This window comes from Lutra lutra, chromosome 16 (genome assembly GCF_902655055.1).
Source record: "Lutra lutra chromosome 16, mLutLut1.2, whole genome shotgun sequence".
Taxonomy (NCBI): domain Eukaryota; kingdom Metazoa; phylum Chordata; class Mammalia; order Carnivora; family Mustelidae; genus Lutra; species Lutra lutra.
The window spans coordinates 10167797-10195364 of NC_062293.1; the positions used below are offsets into that span (position 1 = coordinate 10167797).

General features: G+C 41.3%; 1 protein-coding gene and 1 long non-coding RNA gene across 4 annotated transcripts; one reads left to right on the top strand and one right to left on the bottom strand.

Annotated features, from left to right (window-relative positions):
* Positions 1-1893: 1893 nt before the first annotated feature.
* KCNJ2 (potassium inwardly rectifying channel subfamily J member 2) lies at positions 1894-13503 on the bottom strand. 2 transcript variants are annotated; one of them, XM_047706850.1, is made up of 2 exons: positions 13123-13503; positions 1894-7214 (listed from the first exon to the last, which is right to left on the bottom strand). In XM_047706850.1, the coding sequence occupies exon 2, from the start codon at positions 6997-6999 to the stop codon at positions 5716-5718; it is 1284 nt and encodes a 427-aa protein (XP_047562806.1). In that variant the 5' UTR covers positions 7000-7214; positions 13123-13503; the 3' UTR covers positions 1894-5715. The 2 variants fall into 2 exon arrangements, with proteins under 2 accessions (XP_047562806.1, XP_047562805.1); XM_047706849.1 differs by lacking the exon at positions 13123-13503 and adding an exon at positions 12264-12441.
* LOC125087024 (uncharacterized) lies at positions 12592-25566 on the top strand. Of its 2 annotated transcripts, none has more exons than XR_007123333.1 (2): positions 12592-12704; positions 21392-25566. It is a non-coding gene; the product is annotated as an uncharacterized LOC125087024 (long non-coding RNA). The 2 variants fall into 2 exon arrangements; XR_007123332.1 differs by lacking the exon at positions 12592-12704 and adding an exon at positions 18380-18412.
* The last annotated feature ends 2002 nt before the right edge of the window (positions 25567-27568 follow it).

A 27568-nucleotide genomic window follows, 5' to 3' on the forward strand; every position in this document is an offset into this window, starting at 1 on the left:
AATACGCTGATCACGGACTCAGTTCTTAAAGTGGGTAGAGCTAGCCTTCCTTTATTTATGCACCAATTTATTTAAATTGGGGAAGGAAATCTGATTGACTTAATCCATTCTGCCAGCTCTAAGATGGAAATTTCTAGAGGGAAATTTGTTTTCTTCTTTGCAAGTGTGATCTGGGCTGCCACTGCTTCAGAAGGCCAGCGTTTGGAGGTTTTTGTTTGTCGCCGAAAAGAAGCCTAAGCTTCTCAGAAGGACCCAGATCCCACCTCTGTCTTTTCTTTTTGCACATATATTTAATAATAATTCTTACAAAGTAGAGATGAGGCCCATATTGCATTCAGCTCTCTGCCTGGAGGTACCATTATCTTGCTCCATGGGATCAATCACCAAGAAGCTCATGTTACACCTTTGGTTCCCTACAGTGGGAAGAGAGCAGAAATGTGTGACGTGCTGGGGCGCCTGCAACTGGCTTAGTAACAGGGCTTTGTGGTTTCACCTGGAGTCAGGACTAAGCAATTCCTAGTTAACTGAAATTAATCTGAAGTTTGAAATTTACCCAAATTCCACAACCAGTGCCCTTAGTGTACCCTCTGTGAGTTGTTCCCTCTCTCCAAGAACTAGATGAAAAATGGTGGAGAAGATTTTGAAGGAGGTGGGAATCCTGGGCTCATGCGTCCCATGTGGAGAAACAGAATGCAATTTCATCATCTAGGAAAATAAAAACTAAGGAGCAGAAAGGTCCCAGGGCAAATGGTGAAACTTTTACCAAGAATGCCTCCAAAGGAAAAGCAGAGAGTACTGACAAAAAGCCCAGCCAGGTGCTCAATGGCCTCAGTTTTAAATCTCAGCTCTCATACCTACTTGCTGTGTGTGCTTACACAAAGCACTCCACCTCTCTGGTCCTGGTTCCTCATTTCTTAAGTGGGGATAATACCACTGCCTACTCCACAGAGTTGCTGTTAAGATGAAATTACTACTTACAAAGAATTCAAGAACCATGCTTGAAACACAGAAAGTGCCACGTGAGTATTTGTTAAAAGAATATTAAGGAGCAACCCATATTCCAGAATGCAGATTTTTCTCAAGATTTCCAATCATGTGACAGCAGTGAAGTTATTCCAAATCTGCTAGAAGAAGTGGCATTTTCTCTGAGACTATGGTAACTTGGTGTCCTGGAACAATATACAGTTTAGTGGATTAAACTAAGCGTGGAGGCAGTTAAAATCTGAATTTGAAATACGACCTCCATGGCCTCTTAGCTTTCAACTGAGCCTCAGTTTCCTCTATACCGGAGGTTGATAAATTACAGGCCATGGGCCCCACGTGGCCCATCACCTGTAGTTACAAGTAAAGTTTTACTGACACACAGTGACAACATTTGTTTTCCTGTTATCACTGATTGCTTCTGGGCTCCAAGGGCAGAGTGGAGACAGGCCCTCTATTCCACAGAGCCAAAGGTGTTTACCATCTGGCCCTTTACAAAAACACTTTCATCAACTCCCAATGTACAATACAAGAAGAATATTATCCTAATCTGGGAGGGGGCAGGGCTGAGATAACATACAAGGCAGAACCCTATACAGAGTTTAGGCTCCACAATGGATAACTATTATCATTAAACAGAGACTCAACTTAAAGATTAGAACTTGTTTCATCAGTATTGTTTTCTCACTTGTTTTCTATCCTCTCTACCTACGACTGTTTGGTCCAAAAACAAAATATGAGCTTGACTTCCTCTAACTTGGATTAAGCTAATCTGTCACCCACCACCCCTCCCTGTTGAGGCCATTTCTATGGCTCTATTCATCCCAATGTTCAGCCTTTCTGCCCTGTGGTTAGGGAACCTTTGCTTTGTTTCTCAGCAATGCTACAGTAATCATACAGGAGGCCCGCAGATGCCTGCACCAATGTGTCTTCAATTTTTTAATTTTTTATTTAGAAATAATAAAATAAGACATAATATATAAAAATATGTACAATCCATGGTTTGTGCAGTACAATAGGAAGACTTTTAGATACAAAAAGACGGCAAACGGGAAAATAGTAACTATCACGATTGTCAAAGGCCAGGACTGTTCAACGCACCAGAGCCCAGAGCTGAAACCCAACGTCACTAGAAAAGAGATTCTAGTCAGGAGTCGGGAGTCAGGAGGGGACTACGCAACACTTTTATTTTTTGCCTTAACATTATTAGACAACAGAGTGAGAAAGAACTCACCCTGTTTTTCAGAACAAGCTCTTTGCCTTTACCGAGTGACTTATTATAAAACACGAGCTGACATTTGTCATTTGCATGGGTAACATGATTCGGGGGATAGAGCTCATCACATAGACAGTCAAGGTTTGGGATGGGAGTTCACAGGGAAGAAGGAAAGTGAAGAAATAATGCATGAATAGTGTTTTTCGTGTTTTTGTTTTTTAAAAAGGTAAAACAGACTTTCTCCAGGAATTTGGAAATGGCTACAGTGCTGTACTGACATCCTTACAATGTCTGATTCAAGTATACTCTTAGAGGGATAGAAAACTATTCCATTCTCAATAGTCAAAATAGAATTCACTTTGTCTATCTTTTATTTAAAAATAGGAGAACCAGGAATCTATGCCTCCTACCAAAAATATAATGCCCATCCAGATACGAGCAAAAATTCTTTGAAAGGGAGTAGTAAATTCAACGGCAGGGTGGGAGGGTTTGCTTGCAACAGAGAAGCAACACGGAGCTGAGAACAGACCCCAGATATTCACGGCGAGTCTCCTCTGACTTCATTCTAATGATGTATGTGCACTAATTAAGGAGACCCAGTCAATAAGGACAAATGCTTTGAAGGTAAAATGCAACAAAAAAAATATTGTGCATTACCTGTGTCTTGGCTCTTGACAAAAAAAAAAAAAAAAAATTGCCATTTAAAGCTTGTAATTGTTAAAATACTAATAACTAGAAAAAGCTTTCAAAGAAACAGTCCATGCTGAAATAAATAACAGAACATAGCAATACGAACCTTATAAGGCTGGTAAATATTTGCTAAAACCATGCTAACCGGTAGCATAGAGGTACTAGCTCTCCGAAATTGCTGCACTGAAATTGTACTTTCTATGGCAATTTTTTTTTCCTTTACAGACTTCTATTTACATTTGGCTTTAAATATGAAAATATCTGATAAACTTTATAAAATGTACACTTTAAAAACATAGCTTCTGCAAAATTTTCTTGGAAAAACAAAACAAAAACAAAAACAAACCTGTGCACCAGAAATCTTAGATTTTTTTTTCTGTTTTTCAGAAAGAAGTTGAAAGATTTCCCTCCCTCGTTCCTGCCCCCAGACCACCCCCTTCCAACTCTCTTAAGTCTTCTGGAGTGGCAGCACTCTGTTTGGAAGGAGCCCTCTTCGTGGCCCCCTCCGTGCTCCACTGCATCTTCATTTGATTTACATATCATGGAATACTCTTTGGTTTGATTATTTTCCTTTGCAAAATATCGAAATAGCAGCAGCTGAAGCCCTCAGTAACCTCTCGCCCTCGACAGCCGAATCGTTCCCTTGTCTGTCCATTCTTTTTGTCCACCCAACCCCAGTTCCTCCAACTCTCTGAACAACTTCCCCAACCTGCCTCTAGATTTGGATTTAAAATAGCAACCACTTGCTTGACATCTCTGCCTCGGTTTCCAGGAAAAGAACGCCACAGTCTTCAAACCCATCGGCTTTGAGGGCTGAGAGCAGCAGACACTGTCCTATTATTGCAAGCAAGGCATTTCAGAGATGGCTGTGTAAGACCCAGAGACCATCACACGCTTTGACTTACAAAATACAGGATTCCAGAACAAGCTGTTTTTTAATGGCATACAGGGATATAATACCATAAGAGAGTTGATTTTGAGACTCCAATGAAAAAGAAAAGTCAGCAACCCCCAGATTTCACACATAAGGAAATTTAAACCAAAAAAGAGTTCCATGATTGAGTTAGAGCAGGGGAAAAATAAAATAAAATAAAATATATATGTATGTATGTTTCGATCCAGTCAGGCAGCCAGGCAGGACAGACTTCTGGAAAATAATGTGTCCTTAGTAACCTGCTCTTCGGCTCTACAGGTGACAAGAATCAGTTCAGATCCCATCTCAAATGTGCATCCATAATGTAGAAATAACCCTTTTAGATCATTATCTCCTCCACTTGTGGCTGTGTTATATTTTGTATGGCTCTTTGTTGACCCCAAAATACTGCGGCATTTTCATTCCTACCCACTACCATGAAAGAAAAAAAAAAAAGTCACTTTCCTCTCCCTCCCGAATACTTAAACGGATGTGTTACATCAATGTGGTTGGTCCACACCTCGCTGTCTCCCGCCGTTGACATCTACAACCTCCCAGATGTGGGAGGACTCGCTCCAGACAGGCTGATTGGAAGAACCAGCCTAGAGGCCAGGCATGGAATCTTCTCCAAGGGGAAATCAAGCTGGAAATGTCCTGACAGTTGGGGCAATGTATTCAGTCGCAAGGATTTAAACCTGTCTATCTTTCATGTTGGGTAGCTCAGATTTTGAGCCAACTAACTCCAACCTAGGTCTTATGGAATACATTTTGGAATGTGCAGAAAGGGGAAATCCAAAAAAATCTAAGAGCACATCACCTTCTTTCATCTTGTGCGTTGACCTGGCCAGCCTTAGCAAGCAGGAAAGAGAAGGTATTTTGATTGCATATGTGTGAATTTTAATTCACCTTTCTTCTTCCCCTATCATAAACAAGTTGCATGAAAGAGTGAAATCGGAAAAGCAGGACACTGACTAGACTCTGTGCGTATGATGTTGTATTTCTGAGTAAGTGAAAGAGGAGAGGGTAGTTCAAGGTCTTGCTGAGGTTCAAAGTTATTGTTTCTTGATTTCAAGGCAGCTGTGGGGCTTTCTATTCTTTTTAGTCTAAGCTCCACTGTGCAAAAATGTGCATTATCTTTGGTATTTATTTTAGGTAGTCTAACTTAAAATTTGAGATAACCCATTAACATCATGGAAGGGAAAAAACAAAACAAAACCCAGAGGCTACCATTTGGCTAGTGTTACATAATGCCCTTATGTAACCAAAGAGAGAGAGAGAGAGAAAGAGAGAGAGAGAGAGAGAGAGAGAGAAAAAATCAATTCTAGCAAACAAATTACTGGCCTCAAAATAATCAGGCTCTCGTTTTGGCAGCTTAATAGCCAAATACTTGCCACTTTGAAGCACATATCATGAGCTTTCAACAAAGTTCAACACTGACTTTTAAATTACACGAAAGAAAAACTACACGGCAACAAAAATACAATTTGTGTTCATGTAGTTAGCAGCTTTTCAAAAATTAAGGCAGAGTCTTGCCTTTGTTATGCCATTAAAAACATTCTTGTTCCCTAAAGAGAAGCATTCTGGATTAGTCAAATACCCAACCAAGGCTTGCCTGCAAGTTCAAGTTTTGTAAAAACACAAAACAAAACATAAAAACCCCATAACTTATTCTACAACATGTATGTGCCATTGGGTCACGGGGAGGGGGGGAGGGGGTGGGGAGGGAGGCATGTTGAGTGCTTTATGTTCATCTCCGAGCTTACAGTCTTTCTTGGAAACCATCGTGCTCGCCTCGGTCCCTTGTGGCCACTCGCCTTGACCCACCTCTTCACCAGTACCGTCGTCTGAGTAACTGTTTTGGGCCTTTGACCAACAGACTGTTATTTTAAAGTAAATATTCCAGAGAAGGAAGCAGTCATATCTCCGACTCTCGCCTTAAGGGCCTGGGCTCTAGAGGGACACTTGCCTGGTTGTGAAGGTCTATGTCAGGGGGTGTGTCCGTACTGGTGCTTTCTGGAACCCCATTGTCACTGTCATCTTCCTCTTTGCTTGTGAGGGCGACTTCATTTTCGTAGCAAAATGAATTAGCATTTGAGAGGATATATTTCTTTTCTGCTAAGTCTCTGGCACTACAAAGAGGAGTGTTGGGCACCTCATAAGTCTTGTGGAACCTTGAATAGTCTACTTTGTAATAGTGCTTCTCCTCAAAGAGTACAGGCTCGTAGCGGTGGCCCCAGAGGATTTCATTTGCCAGATAGGAGCTCCGGCATTGTGTGGTCATGGCAGTGGCTTCCACCATACCTTCCAGAATGACCACAATTTCAAAGTCTGCGTTGTCAATGTCCTGTTTACTCAGATCATATAAAGGACTGTCTTCATCTATTTCATGAACTATCGTGATCGGAGACACCAGAAATATGCGGTCAATTCCACTGTCAAACCCGACGTTGATATCTATTTGATCCAGGGGGATGTACTCCCCTTCCGAAGTAATTCTGGATTTAAGCAGCTGGGCTCTCACGTGAGCTTCCACCAGGTGGCTTTTCCTAAGGTTGCCCACCCGCCACATCAAGCACAGCTTGCCGTCTCTCATGGCGATCACAGCATTGTGACTGAAGACCAGAGTCTCGTTTCTCTTCTTTGGCTTTGCCATCTTCGCCATGACAGCGCCAATGATGAAGGCGTCAATGATGCAGCCCACAATTGACTGGAACACCACCATGAAGACAGCAATCGGGCACTCGTCCGTGACACACCTGAAGCCGTAGCCTATGGTTGTCTGGGTCTCAATGGAGAAAAGGAAGGCAGCCGTGAAGCTGTTGACCTCAGACACACAAGCTTTGCTCTCTTTTGACGCATCCAGATCCCCATGGAGCAGAGCTATCAACCAAAACACACAGCCAAAGAACAGCCACGAGAGAACGAAAGCCAGGCAGAAGATAACCAGCATCCACCGCCAGCGAATGTCCACGCATGTGGTAAAGATGTCTGCAAGGTACCGTTGTCCTTTCTCCCCGACGTTGATGAACTGAACATTACAGTGGCCATCTTTCTTCACAAAGCGGCTCCTGCACTGTTGTCGGGTGTGGACTTTGCTCTTCCCGTTCCCAAAGCCATTTGCAACCGCCATGGTGGCCAACTTCATTCCGTCTTCTTCTGAAGAGACAATGCTATAGCGGTTGGTTCGCACACTGCCCATCGCTTCTGCTGTGGACGCCAGTGCTTCTGCTTTGGAAAACAGTCTGAGTTTTTGCAAAACCCTTTGGAGAAACAGTTTTGAATGTTCAGTGAGGTCACACACAAAAAAGAAGAAGGAGAGATGGGGGTTTCCAGGAGCCTTGACGGTCTACCAAGGTCTGTCTACGGACATGCAAAGCTACCTCAGTAACTCAGCTGACATCCAGAGTACATGTCCTGAAAACAACAACAACAACAAAAAGACATTATTTTTTTTAGAAAAGAAGTCATTATTAATGGGTTCTATTCTCTAAGTAACGACGTTTCCTAGCAAGACACAGCCAGATACAGATAAAAATACCAGTAAATTATAAGGTATTTCATTTCTTCATCCCCTAAAAATATTCTTATTGTATTTAAAAGCATGAAGTTATTACACATGGGAGAGTTCATTGTTTGGGACAGTCTTTCAATCAAAATTTCAGGTTCTTTTTCCCTCTATTGTTTCCAGCAATCTAGGAGATTCTATTTTTACAGATAAACCTCTCTTATTTTCTCTCTGGCCTCCCCTACTTGCTAGGGTCCCAAGTTATTAAGCAGAAGAAAGACTTGCTTAGTCCAAGGTTTGTCACGAGGCTTTGAGAACTCAGACATGTCTAGAGAACAGTTCGTATCAAGGCAGAATGTTAATATTAATTGAGGTACAGGTGCATTATGGGAGAATACCAGAGCCCTTGATGACATGATGGAAATCAGAAGGCACAGACTATTTTGTTTAAACAATAATTTAAAAAGGAAAAAAAAAAAACTAAGCCTACAGCCCTTATAATGATCTGAAATCGGTCCCAATTTCTGAAGACTGTTTGGGCTTGCTTCATCACCTCACACACTATAAGCAGCCACTTTGCAGAAATGCTTGATAACATCTCTGTTAGTGCAAGTGATTCTGACTTGAAGGCGTAGGTTTGCTCTGGGGGATAAAGAGCGAGTCTGTTGCCTAGCGATGAGTCCTGAAATTCTCCAGAGATGGGACTGCCATGTGTAATGACAGGCTAGGAAGTAAGCACCTTTGTGCCAAAGGACCAGGTCTTTAGCGAACTGAGATAAGGCAGGAACTCATTTCATGTGGGTCCAATTCTGTGTTTTCCCAAACAGAGACAACTTTGTGGGACTGGATCATAATTGTCAGTCAGCTTACTTTCACTTCGAGCGCTGCTGTTTGCTATATGTTCCCATGGAGAAGGCACTCACCTTTACCTAATGTGAACAAACAGTAGTTTTCAGTTTTCTCCTCTAGCCTCATCCTAACCTCGAGAAAAGCGATCTATTTACTTCAACTTCCCCTCTTCACTCTAAAGAAACTATTTTTTTTCCTTGACTCACAAAAGTCTAAGATAAAGTCCAAAGTGTTTCCCTGTATCAAACAGAAATTAACAAAATGAATACAGCATAGAATGAAAAACTAGTGATTCTCCCCTCGTCCAGCCACCCAGTCGATCTCCTATAGTAAAGGGGGACGAGGGAAAACAGATGGAAAGGAGCAGACATTTGCTGAAGCCCTGATAACAAGGACTCCACTTTTTCATTCTCCCCCAAAACCACATTGAGATCAAGCCGAACCACCTGCAAACAAATCATGCAAGTCATTTATCTTGTTTCTGAATACCCCCTTAAAGAGGGGCAAGGTGCATTGTCTTTGAAAATGCCTTGTTACAGTCTTTTCACTTCTCCCTCCTTATCCAAGTTATTATGCAAGAATGTGCCCCAACACATTTTTCCTGAGATTAGTCATCTGTGAAAATTGCAATGTGTGTTACATTTTGGCAGCTTTTGACACGTAAATGATGCCCGATTTGAAAGTGCCTTTGAATTACTTTATAAAAAGAAGTTACTGTGCCTTCCCAGTCTTCCACCTGCTTCAATGTTTTGTCTGCTTCCCTATGAAGTTTGTACTTGGACAAAAGAAATAAGACTCCTATCCCTCGGGGTTCTAGATCCTGGACATGGGAGGAATTTTTTTTTTTTTTAACAGTGATTTCAGATTATTGGACTCATATGAAATTGCCAAGGATTTCTACGCAAAACTAGAGAGACGTAATAATAGAACACCAGATGCAGGTGTACTCTCCCAAAAAGGGGGAAGGGAGGGAGGCCTCATTTAAATAGTGCTTGTATCTTGAGGTCTGAATGACTTCAGAATCTTACACGTTGACCCCAAGAAAGTCCCTTTTCATGATTCAAAACAACCCTTCCATCTGAGTTACCATTAGGGACCGTGAGTAGACAGTTTCAAATTTCTTCTGACTTATTTCTGCACTCTTTCCAGATTAAAGCATAACAACCATATGAAATCTAAAGACTGAATTACGACCTCCCCAAAATCATGACCCCAGGACATTCGTTCGAATTCCATAAAACACACAATACCAGTTCCCTACCAAGAGCCTCCTGCCTTTAGAACTTTGAAAAGAGCCTGTATTGAATGACTCTTATTGTCTTATTTCCACTGTTAATGACAGAATTTGTTCCACATGCAGAGCATCATTTAGAAATTTTACCATTCTGCCTGGAAAGGGGGGGGGGATTTTTTTTTGGCAAAGTGGAAGCTTCTGTCACTTCAAATAATACACTCCAAAACAGATTTGTGTGTGTATATGTGTGCACACACATTACGTGTCTTCCGAGTTTTGGGGAGCTGACTACATAGCAAAAATCTGGAACCTGCCAGTCTGCTGGGGTGATTGTCTTAATAGTTCATGGAGAAGAACGCTCTCCTTACTGACTTGCCCACATGCCCAAGTGGCTTTAGGCAAGCAGAAAATTTCCTTGCCTGCTTTTTATCTCACTAAAAAAAAAAAAAAAAATCACCAATTCGTGAGTGTCTGGAAAAAAAAAAATTTCCTTCAGAATAGGGCTTCTGTGCAACTTTATTTTAGGCCTATATTCAAAAGAGTTCTTTTGAGAAGCATTTGATTGAGAGGAGATGAGAACACTAAGTGATCCGACTCCTTGATGGGTGCAATTCAGGAGAAACCATAACTGATTTGACGGACAATGTGTAAATTCCCCTCTTCGCCAAAATATTGAAGGGCCTGATGTAAATCTCATAGATAGAAATAATCATTTTACCCAGGCTATCACCAATGAGGTAGAAAGTATTTCTGGGAAATTGAGAGGCTACATGCGGTGCTGTTCATGTTAAGACTATTTATAGGCTGAGCCAAAATTAAGCATAAGCAATGGAAAAAAATAGTTCAGCCATTTCAGTCTTAGGTAGATGTTAAAGAGAGAGAGCCCTATAGATCAATTCAAGGTCAAGGAGATAACACTGTATAAATGAGTGCATCTAAATAATTTTTTCCCATTTAGGAAATATCTCCAATAGAAAACCAAAAAAAACATAATTATGACAAATAAATGAGGATGAATGTATCTCATAATATGGTCATGGTGTGCAATGGGTGAGAAAGTTTGTGGACTGCAAATAAGGACAGTAAAAGAAAGTGTGCTGGGTTGAGAGAGACGTCTGCTAATGAGTGTTCAGAGCAGTTATTCCCCAGCTGACGCCATATAGACCAGCCTGAGTCTGCTCTGGGCACATGTTGCTATGTGGGCACAACTGCTAGCAAAGCAACCTCTTAGGAGCTCAGTAAACAGAAGGGAGGGGGAGGGGGAAGAAGGGAAGGGCAGAAGGATTGGCATTTATCTCTGTGAGCACTTTAAAATCTATATTCAGCAGTGCACAGACCATCACTCAGCATTTGCGAATGCTGAGAAATATACATATCTGGTGATTAAAAAAACAAAACAAAAACAACCCTGCAATGGTCTATCTGTTCAGGTACAGATGTGGCCAATCTTTCATGCTACTGAGAAGTCATACAAGGACTTTACAGCTACCCAGAGATTCTACACCTGAGGCAGCAGAAGAAAGTAGAAATATGGTGTGTCCAAAAAAAAAAAAAAAAAAGGCCAAATTCATAGGAGTTTAGAACAAATATTCCTATGGATACCAATAAGTTTAAAGAAAGTATAGGCAAAACAGGAGGGAGACAGGTTAAAAGTAAAGTTAAATGACCTTGACCCCAACTTTGACCCCTCTCACCATCCCTGTAGTAACATCTCTTACTCCTGAGCCTTGAGATTTTTCCAGCTATTGGCAAATATAAATAAAGCATTAGGGGTGGGGGGTGAAAGTGAGTTTACAAAATGTTAACAAGTGTACAGGTAATATACAGCAGACCTAGGGCACTGGTTAGTGAGAGGGAAATCTAACAGAGGATTGATTATTAATGGGAAAAGAAAGCAAGTGATAAAAGGCAATATGCATTCTTTGCATACCCCAAACATGTTTTCAATGCCCTGTTTCCTAACAGGTAAGTTCTAAGTCCATGAAAACCCCCAGGATTCACAGCAGTATCCTAGTTACCATCCCACTGGTAAGGCTCATCCAGGCACAGACATTAAACTGCCCATTTCCTATCTCGATTTTTTTTTTTCAATTGTCATGAGGAGTCTATGCTATGATGCAATCTTTTTGCAGAATCCACTGTGCTTTCCTGAAACCACGCTGTCTTCAACTTAGGTATTAATGCTATTGTTACTAAGAATAATACGTTGCTTAGGAGAGAGTGGCATAGGATGTGAAAGTTTTGCGGGGTTCGGGCTCAAATCCAACTCGGGCTCGCTCTCTCTTTCCCCAGCAAAGCAACTTTGAGACGCTCGCTCTGTTTGGAACTCGACACTACACTTGAAGCAATGACAAAGGGGGAAAAAAAAGAGAGAGAGAGAGAGAGAGAGAAAGAAAAAAAAAAAAAAAGACGCGAAGGGTCAAGACTAGGGCTGAGTCCCAAGTCTGCCTAGGTTTGAGACCAGTGTTCTAGAAGCACTCCCCAGCCCCCGCCTTTTTTTTTTTTTTTCTTTCTTCGAGCAAGAATCGAACAGGCTCCCTCGCCCTTGTCTCCAAACTCAGTATCTCGCTACAGCTGGTGCATTGGAAGTAATGAGCACAAACAGATGCTGCGGAGAAATCTGTTCCTATTGCTCAACTGTTCCAAGCATGTCTCAGTATTTTTAGCTCTGGGGATGTTCTGGTGCGCACACAAACTCTATAGGCATGATCTGGGACTCCGCAGCGTCGGGAAGCGCTACAGCAGCGTGACAGCTGGGCACCTCTGGAGCACTGGGGCAGGGTAGGGTTGGGGACGGCGGCCCGAGTCCACTCACTCCCCAGGACACCCAGGCAGCGGGAGACAAGGAGGGAAGAAAACACACAGCAGCCCTTACCTGTTGCTGGCGCAGGAGCATGGGGACATGAAGTGGAAGTGGGGGGTACAGAGGCATGTAAGATCCAGGAGTTTGTAAAAGCGAGTGAGCCAAAGCAAACCAGAATCCCCAAGACCCAGCTTGCCGGCGCCGGGGAAGGCTGCGCGCTGGCCAGGGCTCCAGTGCGCTCTGCAAATATCCTGGGCTCTTTTGAGATACCGGCCCGCCTGGCTCCGCCCCCCGGCCCCAGCCAGCCAATCGCAGCGCGCCTGGCGGCACGGGCCGGCCCCGGGAATCGCGGCGGGGAGGGGACGATGCTACACCCGCGGCCCGCGACGCTGCCAGCGAGGAGAACCTGCCGCCGCTTCCTCCCCCCACCCCTCCGCCCTCCGAGCCGGGTCTGGAAGTCCGGCCCCGGCCGGGGAGGAGGAGGTGGCGCCCCAGCTGGGACAGCAGCAGCAGGTGGGAAGCTCCGCGGCCGGGCGTTTGCGGCTGCCTAATTGCAGCGTGGCCTTGGGCAGAGCTTCCTAGCCCTCTCCGAGCCCCACACTTCCCTTTCCCTCTGCTCGGGGGCGGCGGTGCCGTGCGTGCTCCTAGAGCGGCCCTGGCGCAACGCTTGCAGGCGGGGAGGGTTGCCTTTCAGCCCAGGCGCGTCTCCCTCTCCCCTCGCTCCCACCCAGTGCCCCCCGCACGCACCCCCCCCCCCCCGCCCGAATTCCCCGCAGAACCTGCGGTGCGCGGAGGAGCCGCGAGTCCAACGGGAAAAGGGACCGGGACCGGGACCCGCTCGCGGAACCCGGCTGGATTTAGACTCGCACAACTGTTGCAACTGCAGAGCCGCTGGGCTCTTTCTGCTCCGGGCTGCTGGTGAATTACTTACAAAGCGCCCAGACTTCTCTGAAGGGTGAACGACTCGTTCCCTCTCGCACTGTCCGCCCTCAATCGCTTTCTCCACCACCGCCCGGCACGCTCTACTGATCTAAAATCAGAGCAATTAGAGTAATGAATTCTCTGGAACAGCAACTCCTACAGACACTCAGCTCTGCCCTCGCATCAGCGCCTCCCAGCCTCAATTCCCAGCAACCAGGCAAGAGCATGCAGACCCTTTAAAAAACCTATGTCAGCTTCAGTGTTAACCGCGTCTGGATCCTGGAACTTTGCAGATTGATCCGTGTGTCCGTGTGTCCGTGTGTCGGTGTGTGTGTCTGTGTGTAAATGGAGTGAGTGCGTGTACCTCTGAGTACTGTGGTGTCATAACGAAGCTTTGCTCTTAAAGGACGCAATATATTTAGGAGTCTTCCTTACACGGAGTTTGAAATTCCTGCGTGTGTGTGTAATGTTTATTGCCTCAAGCGAGCAAATGCGTCTTTCGTGCAGTTTGGTTAAACCTCTAAAGGCCTTCCTGGAGTCGCCGAACTGCTTCGCCAAGCTGGCTTGGATTCCCGGCGGCACAGACCGGGTGCAATTTTGCGTGTAGGGGAGGGGAAACTGACTATTCAAGGAAAGGGTCTGCGCGGGTACCGGCTTCCTAGCCTCATACCCTCCTACGGCCCCTAGGAGGTGCTGGTGAGATAGGGAAGGTTTTGCAGATGCGTCCTTAACCCTGCTTTAGCAAGCGTGCCGCTTTTCCTAGCACGGAGCGAGATACTGAAATTTAAAAAGTGTGGAATAAGTTAGGCATGCGGTGTTTCTGCTATGAGAGCCAAACGTATTGCCGTTCCATTCCACTCGCTGACATTATGCAGTCTTCCAAGCCCTGTAACCGCCTTGCCTTTTAAAAAAAACCCTGTGTGCGCGGCTGGAGGTGGGAGAGTGGAAAAGGCTCACGCCATGGGGGCTGGGGGGGGGGTGCTGGGGAAGGAGGGGAAGGGGTCTGTCTACTTGAGTATTTATTAAGTAATGCATTACTTTTAAACTGCTTGAATTAACTCTGCAAAATAGATGGGTGTATAGAAACCCAGTCTGTAGCCCTGAGACAGAGGAGCTAAAATTCTATGTAGTCAAAGGGAGGAGAAGGAGTAACATTTCACCCCACCACAATATGCTTCTTCTGAAATGTATTTCAGCATGGATTTCTTCTAAGAAACAGGTGGGAGAGGTCCAGTTAATCCCTTAAAACATATTAAGCCTAAGTGGGAAGAGGAAATTAATCATGATGTATGTTCTCTTCTTTATTATGATTCAATCCGTGCATCTGTGGATGGCTAAAAATTTTCCAAACCATGAATTCAGAGAGGCAGCATTTTTATTTCCAGGTAATGAGCTCTTTTTGAAAATCAGTTACCCAGAAAGGGATCCCATTTCTCTGGAACATGGATTGAAATTGTTTTATTTTAATGTTCTTCTCTAAATAAACTGAGTACACCATAGGACAAAATAGTTTCATATAATAGAAAAATCTTCAAAGAAATGAACACAGAGTTATAAGATTATTGTTGGTTGCATAAATTTAGTTATGGGAGGAGACAAATAAATACACATATCCTAATCTTTCTTACCAACATCACTCTTCCTCACCATGGGCTGATATACAGCAATGCTTATTTCTTGAAGTAGAAAGTTAGAGAAAAACTGATTATTGGAATAAGTACCTTCCCAGCCTGAATCAAAGTTGTACCTTAATTATTTAGCTACATAAGGAAAATGAAGGATTATGTTTTGTAAGTAAATGTAACTTTGTGAATCAGGATAGCATTGATTAACTCCACTGTTTCCTGCTATAAATGAAAAAAATTAAATGTGCATTTTAATTAGTAAGTGACTCTTCACTATGTGCCTATTAGGAAAATTCTAGTGTTCCAAAGTCTTCAGCACTTTTTGGAGTGATGCATGATACAAATTTCTCTAGTCAGAGTATCTTTTTTGGCTGAATCAGTCCTTATTTAGCAAAAATCCCCGTTAGTTTTGGACACCAGTGCTGTTGGGTGTTGGGATCCATCTGTGGATTAATTTTTTCCAAGGAAATGACAGTTATGCTCTTACTGATTCCCTCCACAGTAACCACCTATAATATTAGAGCCAAATATTAGTCATAATCTAGATCTGCAACTCAGATTATGAATGGTTGTGTGACGCAGAAGGTGATTGTTCCACTAGCAGCACAGATCTTTCCTTTGCACTTATATAAATATCTCTAGCAATTTGCTATATTTTCAGACTTCCATTAACTATATATGGCTCTCATATATAGTATATGAGTATATGCTATATAGTAAATGCTATATATATAGATATATATAGCAGTCCAATTTTACAATGATGAGAAATGAAAATCTCTCATTTGTATCTGCCGGTATTGAGAACCCCTTACTAATCTTCACAGAATAATTAATAGCATAAATAATAAATGTTGGGTGAACTTAAAGTGTAGGAAGGATGAGTTTGCAATCTGCTGCAATGAGGACAAGCCATTGACTATGGTATTTTAAGGCACTGAATGTAATTTTTTTTTTAAAGATTTTATTTATTTGTTTGAGAGAGAGAGGGAATGAGAACAAGTGGGAGGGGGGAGAAGCAGCAAAACCAGAGGGAGAAGCAGGTTCCTGGCCAAGCAGGGAGCCCAGTGTGAGACTCAGTCCCAGGACCCTGGGATCATGACCTGAGCTGAAGGCAGACACCCAACTGACTGAGCCACCCAGGTGCCCAACACTGAAGTAATCTAATCAATGGGAAAACAGCTCTGGCAATTTCACTTACCATCCTGGTAAGATTTCATCTTCATGTTAAATTCCATAAATGTATTTGTTGAGTAAACACTTTGTAGCTTTGTGATAGGCTGAGTGATACGGGAGACTTAAGAGTCCTAGGAGGAACAATTCATTCCCTCTGAGAATTCACAGTCTCTCATTGACAAGACAAGCAATGCACAAGTGAAATCGAATGGCCAAATGACAGTATAAATAAGGCAGCTTATGACTAAAGTGCTAAAATCAATCATGCAAGGAAAAAAAAATCTAGAGAGTGTCTGAGGAGTGAAATCAACTAGAATTCATGGGCATGTTTAGAATGGAGGTTTAAATACGTGTGACATATTGCCGTGTAGAGCTGGGTTAAGGATACTAAGAGAGAACCAGAAGACAGGATTGCCTCTTCATTCAGTTTATGTCCTAAAACGCCTGTTATGCTTCCAGATCTGTCAATACACATGTAATCATGTGTATAAATTAGAAGCTGCTTCTACAAAGGCTGTATGTCTCTGCTTACACAGACATTTTTTTTTTTTTCTTCTAAAGCAGTGGGCTTTATTCCATAAGGCTTACTGGCCATTTGTGACCACTGGGGCACACACAGTGATGATGCCTTATTATTCTGGCATACATGGGAATGCAGCATATCACATCATAGCTTTTCCAGCTTATGGACATGTGTTTGGGCTGAGAATCATTGTCTCTAATACACTGTATGCATCCTCGAACTCTAGCTGATTGCCCCTGGAACACTCTAGCATGTTTTGAAGTTTTGTTCTTTTCATGCTATTACAAATATGTCTCCCTATATTTTTTCCACTTTTCAAAATCCACTGCCATGTCTTTTTTTCTCTTTATATCCTCCTTGCCTTGCACCCAGGCAAGGAAATACATCAGTTTCAATAAATGTCAGCTGAATGAGGGAATGAAAATAACAGTGTTTTTGAGTAGACTACGACTTTTGAACAATGACTCAGTATCATTATAATAAACATAAACTATTTCATTTTTACCTGCAACAGAGGGGACTATCCAAATACAGTGAAAGCAATGTCGTCTATGTTAAATGACCATAAACTAAGCTTATTTAAGTCTTCTGTTTGTTTTTTCTCTCTTCTCCACCAATGACAGCCTTCACTTCTCATTTTTGCTTCTGCCAAATATATCAGGCTGTCACCATGCTCTATCTAATTCGTTGATTCTCGTCTGCACTGGACTGAGAAATTACATAACCAAGGTTGCTTAAAAATATATGCAAAGTGAAAGCAAATATAATCTAAAGGGCTTAAAGTGGACATATATTTTTGAAATAGTATGAGCAGATACCAAATTTAGAGTTACCTTGTTTTGGTCAGTTTCCATTTTGGGTCAAGAAGCTTCAGGATATGGATTTATGACATCTATTTTGGCTTCTCAGAGCATTTAAATGCATTAGTCCTTGCATTTACTGTGTAATGAATAGTTGAGGGAGACCTCTGGGTAAGGGAGGTGACTTTGTGTCTGCAAATGTGCATATGTTTACATATATATGTACAACAAAGTCATATATAGTCATTTATCGAGAGATCGTCTGAGTGCTTACTGTGTCCATTAATAGGATCTTTATTTTCCGTCAGATATGTTAAAGCCAACAATAATGAGTGGGATTTTTTTTTTTTAATTCACAATTCCAGAGCAGCTGAATTATTACTTAGCAAATTACTCTTCTGTCGTGCTCTGGAATACTTTACGTATTTCATGTGGGTGAGATGACTACACTCTGAAAATGCTGCATCCTCCAGACCCCCCATGACCGTGCCTCTTAACACAGTGATGATGATGACCATTTCATCCCTGTTGTCTGTGGCACATTAGCTCCCTTAGAGGTAATGACCCTAAAGTCCCGGGTTCATTCTCTGTTCAAGTGGATGGCACCTCCTCCGGTCAGGTAACCTTATTATAAAATGCCTGCAACTTGGTGTTTTCCAGAACTAACAACAACAAGAAACAACTTCAAACAACCATTGTACTCACCATTGTAGACATTTTAGGACTATGCCACAAAATACAAAGAATATACAAAACATATTTTGAGTAATGTCAATGATCCTGTCATGTTACTTTTTTTTTTGTCATGTTACCTTTGAAAAGGTAACCTTTCTACCTTTGAAAAGGTATCTTTCTGTTTCTATTTTTATATCTTTATAGATATATTTTTTATGATTTTAGGATCCATTGTATGATACATGAGTATCATACTTTTTATGTGTGTTTGTCATGCGACTAAAATTCATTTGAAAGCATATGTTTTAATGTTTACATATATTTCACATCTATAACATGTATGAACCATACTTGGATGAATAATCACCTATTCTTATACCTTTATATATATTTTTTTGTTTTATACTTGTATAAAGATGCATTAACTGCTCCTGTCAATTGTTTATCTTCATCTCCTCTTATCTTGTTAGGTTTCCAAATGTGGAATTACTAGGCCAAAAGGTATGCTTTCTTGAGACTTTTTTTTTTTTTTTAATTGCATTGTTTCAAGGCAAATCCCAATGCATTGAATCTCAAGGATATTCTAAGTTGTGTGACTTTGACAGTGGTGATGGCATTGCCTGGTGGGGAGTGTTTTTGGGCTTTGGGTCAGCCTGCTCTGTGTTTGTGACATTGATCCAGCCAGCTGTAAGGGACTGTTACAGGGATTAGAAATAATGCCCCTCAAGTGCTTGACACATAATGAACACTTAGGCAGTGGAATTAAATACACTAACTCTTGGTGCTACTACTACTACTAATGATGATCAACTTAATAAATAGAGTAACTTAATTGGGGGAATAAGATGTCTTCAAGAGGTATTTATATATAATAAGCCTTTAAATAACACATCGAGCTCTTGCAATGCCTGCTTCAGTGCAAAAATGATAAATGGAGAGGAAGCATCTGAGGAGGTTAGGGGCATTGTCACAGCTGTATGGAAGCATGGGTTGGCGTTAGAGGGAGAAGAGCAAAGCAGATTTTCCAGGTGATGGTCAGCGTTTGAACACATTTGTGAATAAAGGGATATGAGGACTGAACATTAAATTGGGGCCAGACCATAGACCCATAAGACAACATGAGGAGTGACCCTTCAGTTTTTAGACAGCGAGGGACTTGCCGATGAGTGAATGTCAGGCTAAGAGAAGAGAGCAGGGCTGTTGGAACACTGATCCCGCTGTCATTTCTCTGTCGGTGGCCTCTGGCTGCCATCCTACCCTGTGATCTTTTCTTCTGGATTTCTCTTCCTGTGATTTCCCGAATCCTAATGGTAACTGATAAGGAAATAGAGAAATTCGTGTTGCAAGGAAGGTCCTCGTGTGAGGGGAAGCTGAGGATCCAGCCTCTAAGCCTGCGGATTTCAAACCCAAGTTCCCCTCCTCTGCTTTTAGCAGAGGATAACTTTTCATGGCATCTGTCCTCAGACAAATCTAGAAATCACAGAATAGGACTGGTAATTTTCACAGCCAATGACTAATTCCCCCCAAATGGTTCCTACATTGACTATAATATATAAAATTTGGCCTTGCACACCTCCTACAAGACCTATTGCCAGATATTTGGCTCAATTCTTATGCTTTCCGGTGAGAGGCTTTCTTCCACTTTAAAAAAGTAAATTCGGGGGTGCCTATGTGGCTCAGTGGGTTAAAGCCTCTGTCTTCGGCTCGGATCATGATCCCGGGGTCCTGGGATTGAGCCCTGCATGGGGCTCTCTGCTCAGTTCTCTCTGCTTCCTCCTCTCTCTCTGCCTGCCTCTCTGCCTACTTGTGATCTCTGTCTGTCAAATAAATAAAATCTTTAAAAAAAATAAAAATAAAAGTAAATTCGATCAGTTCTGAGGAGATGACTGATCGTTTTCTCCTTTGTTGACTTGTGTTCTGCAGGTAGATAGCCTTCATTGGCCCTTGGTCAATTTATCTTTTAATATTCAAATCCCTGTGTACAAGTTACAGATGAGTAACTTCTATCACAACTATACAGAAATCAAATGCTATACCTCATAGTCGCTGATCACATTAATGACTCCTGATAGGAAAAACATCACTGATAACATTATATGATTTTTAAAAGAAAACCCAAGTTATGTTACTGCCCATTTTATAAGTGCTTATTTAGATATTTTAGTGTACTAATTAGGATCAAATCCAGATATTTCTTCCTCCCTTTGGATGTGAGCTCCATCCAGTCCATTCTAAATGTAAAGAAATCCGAGGGAATTATCACTGAAAAGGAGCATTTCAGAAAATTATTTCTATAGTTAGCAACAGAGAAACTGAATTTATTGCACAGACTTAAATCCTGTCATGGTGTTTCAGCTTCTGATCTTATCAGCAAGGAAGATCTCATTTTAAAATGTATATTTATGCTAAATCTGTCCGTTTATATGGTTGGCATAACTGAATCGCCAAATTTTAGCAGACGCTATAAATAACGCCTTCTAGTCACCTCATGGTCTTCTTCCTGCGTGTAAACTGAAACACAAAGTCTACAACTTGAGGGAAAAAAAGTCAATTAAGAGACCTAGCTTTCCCATTGACTGAGATTAAACCTCTTATATGTGTTAACTTCATCCACAATAAAGCTTTCCACAAAGAAAAATCCTTGAAAGATAATGATGTATTTCCTACTTGGGCAAAGGTTAAAACCCAATGCTATTGTTCTTAATGCCTATTATTTTTAAATAAAAATCTAGTGCCTTCTTAGTACCAGTTTAAGTGAAAGAAGGAATGTACTTAGTAAATTAGTGGATGCAAAGCAAAATTAAAGTGCATAAATGTGAAAATCACGCACACACAACATTCTTTCTCTTGACATCATGGCATCATATCTAAAAACCTCACAAGACGTGGAAGACGTTTCCATTTTGGATCTGTAGCTATTTAGTTCTGACAAAAGATTTGTAGCCTGCTTCCAGACTTCAATTTCTCGGCAACTCGCTTTCATGATTCTGATTTTATGGTGTTTAAGAATTCAGTTATATTTTACAATTTGCAATTTAAAAAATTTTCTACTCACCCATTGCACACATATTTCTTATGCATGAAAATATGAAACTTTCAAAGCAGATAGTGGCGACTCTCTCAGTATTTTCCAAAAATAGAATGATCTATAAAGCTCTGAGGCTAAACAGCTTCAGTGTTTCTGCAAAACGCTAGCTAAGTACACACGGTAAGCAGTTCTTCCCTTGGAGCAGCAGACGATGAAAGTGTTAACTTGGATTTCCTGGCAGAAGTTATCTGAACATCTACTTGGTCAAAGCATCATATAGTGCAAAAGACTGTCACCGGTGCCATATTCATAGTGTCAAAATCCAGGCAGTATAATGGAGATGTAGGCAAACCTCCTTAATCCTGGGCTCACAATGAATCGGCGCTCTTTCCTAAGTGAATTAAGCACAGATATTAATTCACTCCTCTCTCTGTTCTATCTTCTTTCCTCAGGCACTGCTCGCCTTGGTTCATTTTTCCTCTCCATGGTCCACACATTTTTTCAAATCCTACAAGATAAGAGGACCCAGACATAGCCAGCGATCCAGGCAGAGCACTTAGAATTGTATTATTAACATTATTCAGCATTTGATTCATCTCTGCAAATGCATCTCAGATCTGCATGATTCCAGCTCCTCGAGCTCCATGACAAAGGCACAGCCCATCAAAGCAACTTGCCAGAACAGCCTCAAGCACCCTTAATATAAAAACCAACCCACACCCTGCAGGTAAAATAGTCCAGGCAGCACAAAATGAAAATAAAAACATAAAAACGATTTTTGAAATTATTTTTTCCACAAGGGAAAGCAATTCTCTGTGAATTGACATATGGGCCATGACATAAAACCCCAAAATGAAAGAAAGAACGGGAACAGGAGGAAGACCCCCCCCCCCTCCAGGCATGGACAGGTGTCCTGTTCGTTCTCCTGTCTCCTGAACCCTCTTCAGAGTCTCTGCCACAAGGAAGGCAGCCTGACCTGCAGTCCCATGTCAAGTAACATGGAGACTGGAGATCTCTCCTACAAGGTTTCACCCCCTAACTCCTCTGAAGACCCTCTCAGACCAAGAAAAATTTTTCTCACAGGAGAATTGGAGAGAGTCTATGAGTTCATGCTCGAAGTGAATTTCCTAATTTCCTCTCTGAGCAAATACCAGGGTATTTATTTCTCTTACGTAATTTCCAGGGAGTCCGCTCTGTGACCCAACTTCTATTCTGTTGGTCTACTGAGGGACCTTACCGTCAAACGGTCACCCGTGGTGAGAACGTACCCAAGGACTGATGTATGACTGCAAAGGAACTTAACAATTCCTGGAAGGAAAAGGGTTAAGAGCCAGTAAAAACAGCATAAATTTACACATGACCTAGTATGATTACACTTTTATTCTCTTCCTTGCAAGGAACAACAATGGTGACATCCATAAGTAATGCTTCTGGTCTAAAAATCTTCTCGACAACCTTCTGGTGCAAAGGGATCTCTAGACAGAGAGATGTATTTGCTGCTGAGTTTTCTTTCCGAAGGTTCTAAAAGGTTCATTACATCATGGAAAAATAATCTCAACTATTGGGAGCAGGGAGCAGCCTTGGGTGATTGGTTAGTGACGGTCTGATTCTGGCTGACAAGTTCTGGAATTACAGCTGTTTTGTCCCAATCTTAACCTTTCTGTGAGGAGGGGAGATGGCTTCAACAGCCAAAGGAACTTGACTTCAGAAAGAATTATGAGCAGAAAACAAAAACAAAAACAAAACAAAACAAACAAACAAAAAACGAAAATAGTTCTGGAGAAAAATAGGGGACATGCATTTGTTTTCTCTTATAGATGAGATCAAATTCTCCAAAGAGTGAACGAGCCAGACACTGCAGTCCTCTAGGTCCTAATCCTGCAGTGGAGGCTTCCCTATGGGAGCAAACTAGTTGCCCGCTGAGCATTCTGTAGAGGGTCCAGTTTGGGGTGGTGGTGGGGTGGGGTTGGAGGGAGAGAAAGTGGCAGGAGCTAGAATGCAGCCCTCTGCCTACCTCCCAGCCCCAACCCCCACCCCACCGCTCTGATCCCTTAACTCCCTCCCCGCCCAGCAGTCCCCTTTCCTTTTTCCCCTTTCTCCTCTAGGAATTTTCCATCAGCTGGAGAACAAGGACATCAGTAGTCACACTAATGGGAAAAGTTGCATGTTTGTCTTTGGCCCTGGCAGTATCTGGGTAGCCATGTACTCGCCTAAGAAGCCCAGTGATGATGAGTGGTGCATGGTTGCCCCAGGGCCCTGTCCTACCAATGTCACTCTCTTCTCTTCCTCCCCTCTCCTCCTCCTTCCTTGTGGTTCCTATACTAATGTCTCAAGGAAAACCTTTATGATGCTTCCTGGCAATGGAGCTCAATGGTAGATCTAGATCAGGATGGTACCTGGAAGAGGTGGTCTTGGGAACTTTTCAATAGTTAACTCATAACTCCATAAAGAAGGACTCAATTGAAATGAAAAAGGTAGCAACCCGGCGGGGGGGGAGACATTTTGAGATAGTGTCTTCAGAGACTTTCTTCCTTTAAATATTTTTTTTTAAAAGACTTGATTCCTTGTGTAGAATTTTATTTTAAAATCCCCTTTATTTTGTTCATGGAAATGATTTAAAATTGAGGATTTTGATGGGAGAGTATCGACATCAAGAAAAGGAACCAGAGCCAAAATCATGATTTATATGCAAATGTCCCTGTATTACAAGACTCTTAGAAAATGAAAACTTTTTCCTGAAATCCGGACCTTTCTTTTTAAATCAAGGATGTCACCCTTTCCCCTGTTCTGGAACAGGGTGGGATCTGCAAAGCTGTAGCCCAATGGGCCAAAATCTGGCTCACCGTCTATACAGCTCCTGAGCTAAGAAGCATTTACAGTTCTTAACTGTAGGTGGAAAAAAATTGAAAGAATAATGTTTTGTGACACTCGACTATTTTATAAAATTCAAATTTCTATCTTCATTAGTAAATTTGTAACTGGAATGTAGCCACTCTTGGATGCTTACAGATCGTCTATGACTGCTGCTTCTGTGATGTAACAGCTAAGTTGAGTAGAAGAGACAGAGCCCCCGTGTGGCCCACAAACCCTGGGATACTGACTCTGTCCCCTTATGGACAAAGTTTGCTGATCACCGGTCCAAAATACTGCTGTGGGCATTAGGCCAAATTGAGCATAAAGAGTAGGAAAGCCATTCCTCAGCTCTAGTAACTAGCAGCTGAATACATTTAATGGTAGGATTTATTGAACTGCTGGTGCCTCCTTGTTAAAATGGAGAGAAAATGCTCATAAACTTACTTTTAGGAATAAAACATATATGGAGTATAAAATATGTATTCAAACAATAAATATTTTCTGTTCAAACTAATTATAGCTGGCATATTTTTGATCGAGTTCACGTCCATGTCAAAATTCAGTACCTTCCACGAAGCCTCCTAAAATAAAACTAAGGTTACTGTTAATATCAGTCCTTAAATCAGTGAACATCAAAACTGATTCTGTGAAGACTGGATTTTTGCAAATCTGTAGCTAGTCTGTTTTAGGCTTGTAGATCTACAGCAGACCTGAGAGTCTGTGAAACGATAAGACACATTTCTCCCTTTGAGTTGCGTCAACTCAAGGAACCTTGCATTCGATCTCATTAGCAATCGTTAAGTGTTGCATGTAAGAGTATTTAGTGATAGAAAATATAAAGAAAAATAAATAATAGAAGAAAATGGATTATTTTGCAAAAAAGAAATTGTGTCCTGAAAAATGTTTAAGGGCTTTGAATTTTGAATGCAGATTATATCATATGATTCCATTTCTTTGAGAAAAGAAAAAATTTTTATATTTAAACCAGTTTCCAAATCTGAACCTCTCTCTGTATTTGTCTTCAGTGCTAGGATTAGGGTGTGGTAAAGAAGGCACTACACACCTCAAGTATGAACTTCAAGAGGCGCAAAACAACAATGACAATAACAACCCAGTAATCAAGACAAGTAAGAGTTTAATGCATAATTTTTGAAAAATAAGAATGCAAAATAACCCATGATAAACAAGATAGGTCAAAATTGTTATATATATTCAGATTTGTTGAAATTGCCTGCAATAGTTGCCAAAATATTAATATATTAAAAAATACAAACCTATTTCTCTTTCATGTAAAAAAAAAACATCTGAAGATGGGCCTCCAAAATGGTATTCTGGGGACCCCAATGTAGTAGATGTGATTATAATTTAATTTTATTTCCTTATCCTTGGTATTGGCATTTTCTCATTTTTCTCGAAATATTTATTGTTTCTTGACAAAGAACAATGCCAAATATACTGTATCATTTTAAGACTAAAAGGAAGATGCCATTCCTTTTTTATTAAAAGTTTGTCTACTTGATTAAGACCAAGATGGCACTTTGATCCTTTGTTTGCCGAGGTGATTACAAGTAAATGCTCTCCTGGTGCACACAGATTTGCAATCATATTTCCAAACTCATTAGGGGAAGCATGTTGTATCTGTCTAGAAACACAACTAAATCATTCATATAATATTTTGCCCTTTAGCTGTTAAATAAGTGAATGCAGAAATAGTTCTAAACCAGTATAAGTTCACTGGTGAAGCTAGGGGAAATTTCTTCTCTGGATTTAACAGGAAAAAAATGAAAAGCAGGATGCCTATTTTTAATATAATGCAATATATTGATTAATATATCAATGCAATGTACACCTTTACCACCCTGCCTCACAGAGGCAAATTCTGGTAAATTCCTTTGAGGAACGGAAGTACAAAGTCACCAAAACTTCTTCCCACTAGAAATTTCTAAGAACTAATAGGAGTTTGGTCTTTTCTCTCCAAACACCACTAGACATGCCTATAAGCCTAATTTAATCCTGTTCTGTAAATTACATTGTCTGTTTATTTTACTATCAGAAGCTCAGTATTAAATCAATAGGGCTTTGGGCTTCCGCTCATTTGAACACTTCCTTTAAAAGGGAGGGAGGTGGGAGCACATCCTATCATTAGCCCTCCTGCCCCTGGTTTGTCATCGCACTATTAATAATATGAAACAATAAACCCACAGTTGGACCCTGAAAACCCAATTCTAACGTGTGAAAATCTGCCTAAACATACTGATTTCCAGTGAGCTTATTCTGATAGGTTTGTCACCTGACATTAATTTTTCTTAACCCTGGTAGATAGAGGCATAACAGCTATGCTTCCAAGAGAACAATTTAGCCCTTAAAACATGTGGCATGGGGACACCCGGGTGGCTTAGTTGGTTAAGCCGCTGTCTTCGGCTCAGGTCATGATCCCAGGGTCCTGGGATTGAGCCCCGCATCGGGCTCCTTGCTCAGCGGGGAGCCTGCATCTCTCTCTGCCTCTGCCTGCCGCTCTGCCTGCTTGTGTTCTCTCTCTCTCTGACAAATTAAAAAAAAATGTGGGATGGAGAAAAGGTTCAGAATTGCCTCTAGGAATCAGTCGAAGAAAAACACAATAGGGAGAAAAATCAAATATGATACTGATGGGATTTAAAAACTAATAAATTATTACATTTCCTGAGAAATTGTAGGAAGAGAATTCATGCAACATTAAAAAGAAATAAAGCCAGCCCATTGATTTCAACGGAATTTTGAGTTTCAGAATCTACTGCAATGAAATAGTAATCGTGATACTAATTCTCTCAAACAACATAGGATCCCTCCCCCAAATCCTTTCTATTTAGTTTAATTTTTTTTTTATTTTTTAAAAAAGGGATGCTAATGATCTTTGGGGTTAAAATGTTTAACATCAATAATCCATGGATTGGGGCACCTGGGTGGCTCCATGGGTTAAGCCTCTGCCTTCAGCTCAGGTCATGATCTCAGGGTCCCGGGATCAAGCCCCACATCGAGCCCCACATCGGGCTCTTTGCTCAGCGGGGAGCCTGCTTCCTCCTCTCTCTCTGCCTGCCTCTCTGCCTGCCTCTCTGCCTACTTGTGATCTCTGTCAAATAAATAAATAAAATCTTTTAAAAAATCCATGGATAAAAATCAATGATCTATTTTATCCTCTTTTAATAGTGTACAAACTTGGAAGAGGGGTTTGAGCAAGATTTTCCTTGCGGGTCTGTCCAAAGTTATTTTTCTGTGATTTCTTTGGCCAAACTAAAATGTAAGGTAAAATTTTATGTTATTGGCCCTCTTAACTTCGCCTACTAGAAATAAAATTGTTATAATCTCTGTTCAAAACTTCCGCATGAATGTAAGTCCTCTGAGAGTCGTATAATTTAAATGATTAAGATAGTAAACACAGTTAAGTATGAGTTTTTGCCTTAGTCAGTCCTATGACATTCAATATGACATCAATATGTATTTCTTCTGTTTGTTTTTGCATAGTTATTTAATCTGATGATCTCTGAAGGTTGATATAAAGGTGCTGTTACTATTATTACTATTATTATCATCATTATCATTGTAGTTTCCACTTCGGAGAATGCTAAGCTAGAGACGGCCTCTTTCTTTCTTCAAGGCCAGTAATTGTATGTGAGTTTATTATGGATTATGTATATTATGGATTTCCTTCATATAGTCTCCCGGAAAAACTAATTAGATGGCAGCTATCATTGCAAACATGCAGAAAATAGGAATATAGTGTTTTTGATGCTTTCAAGAGT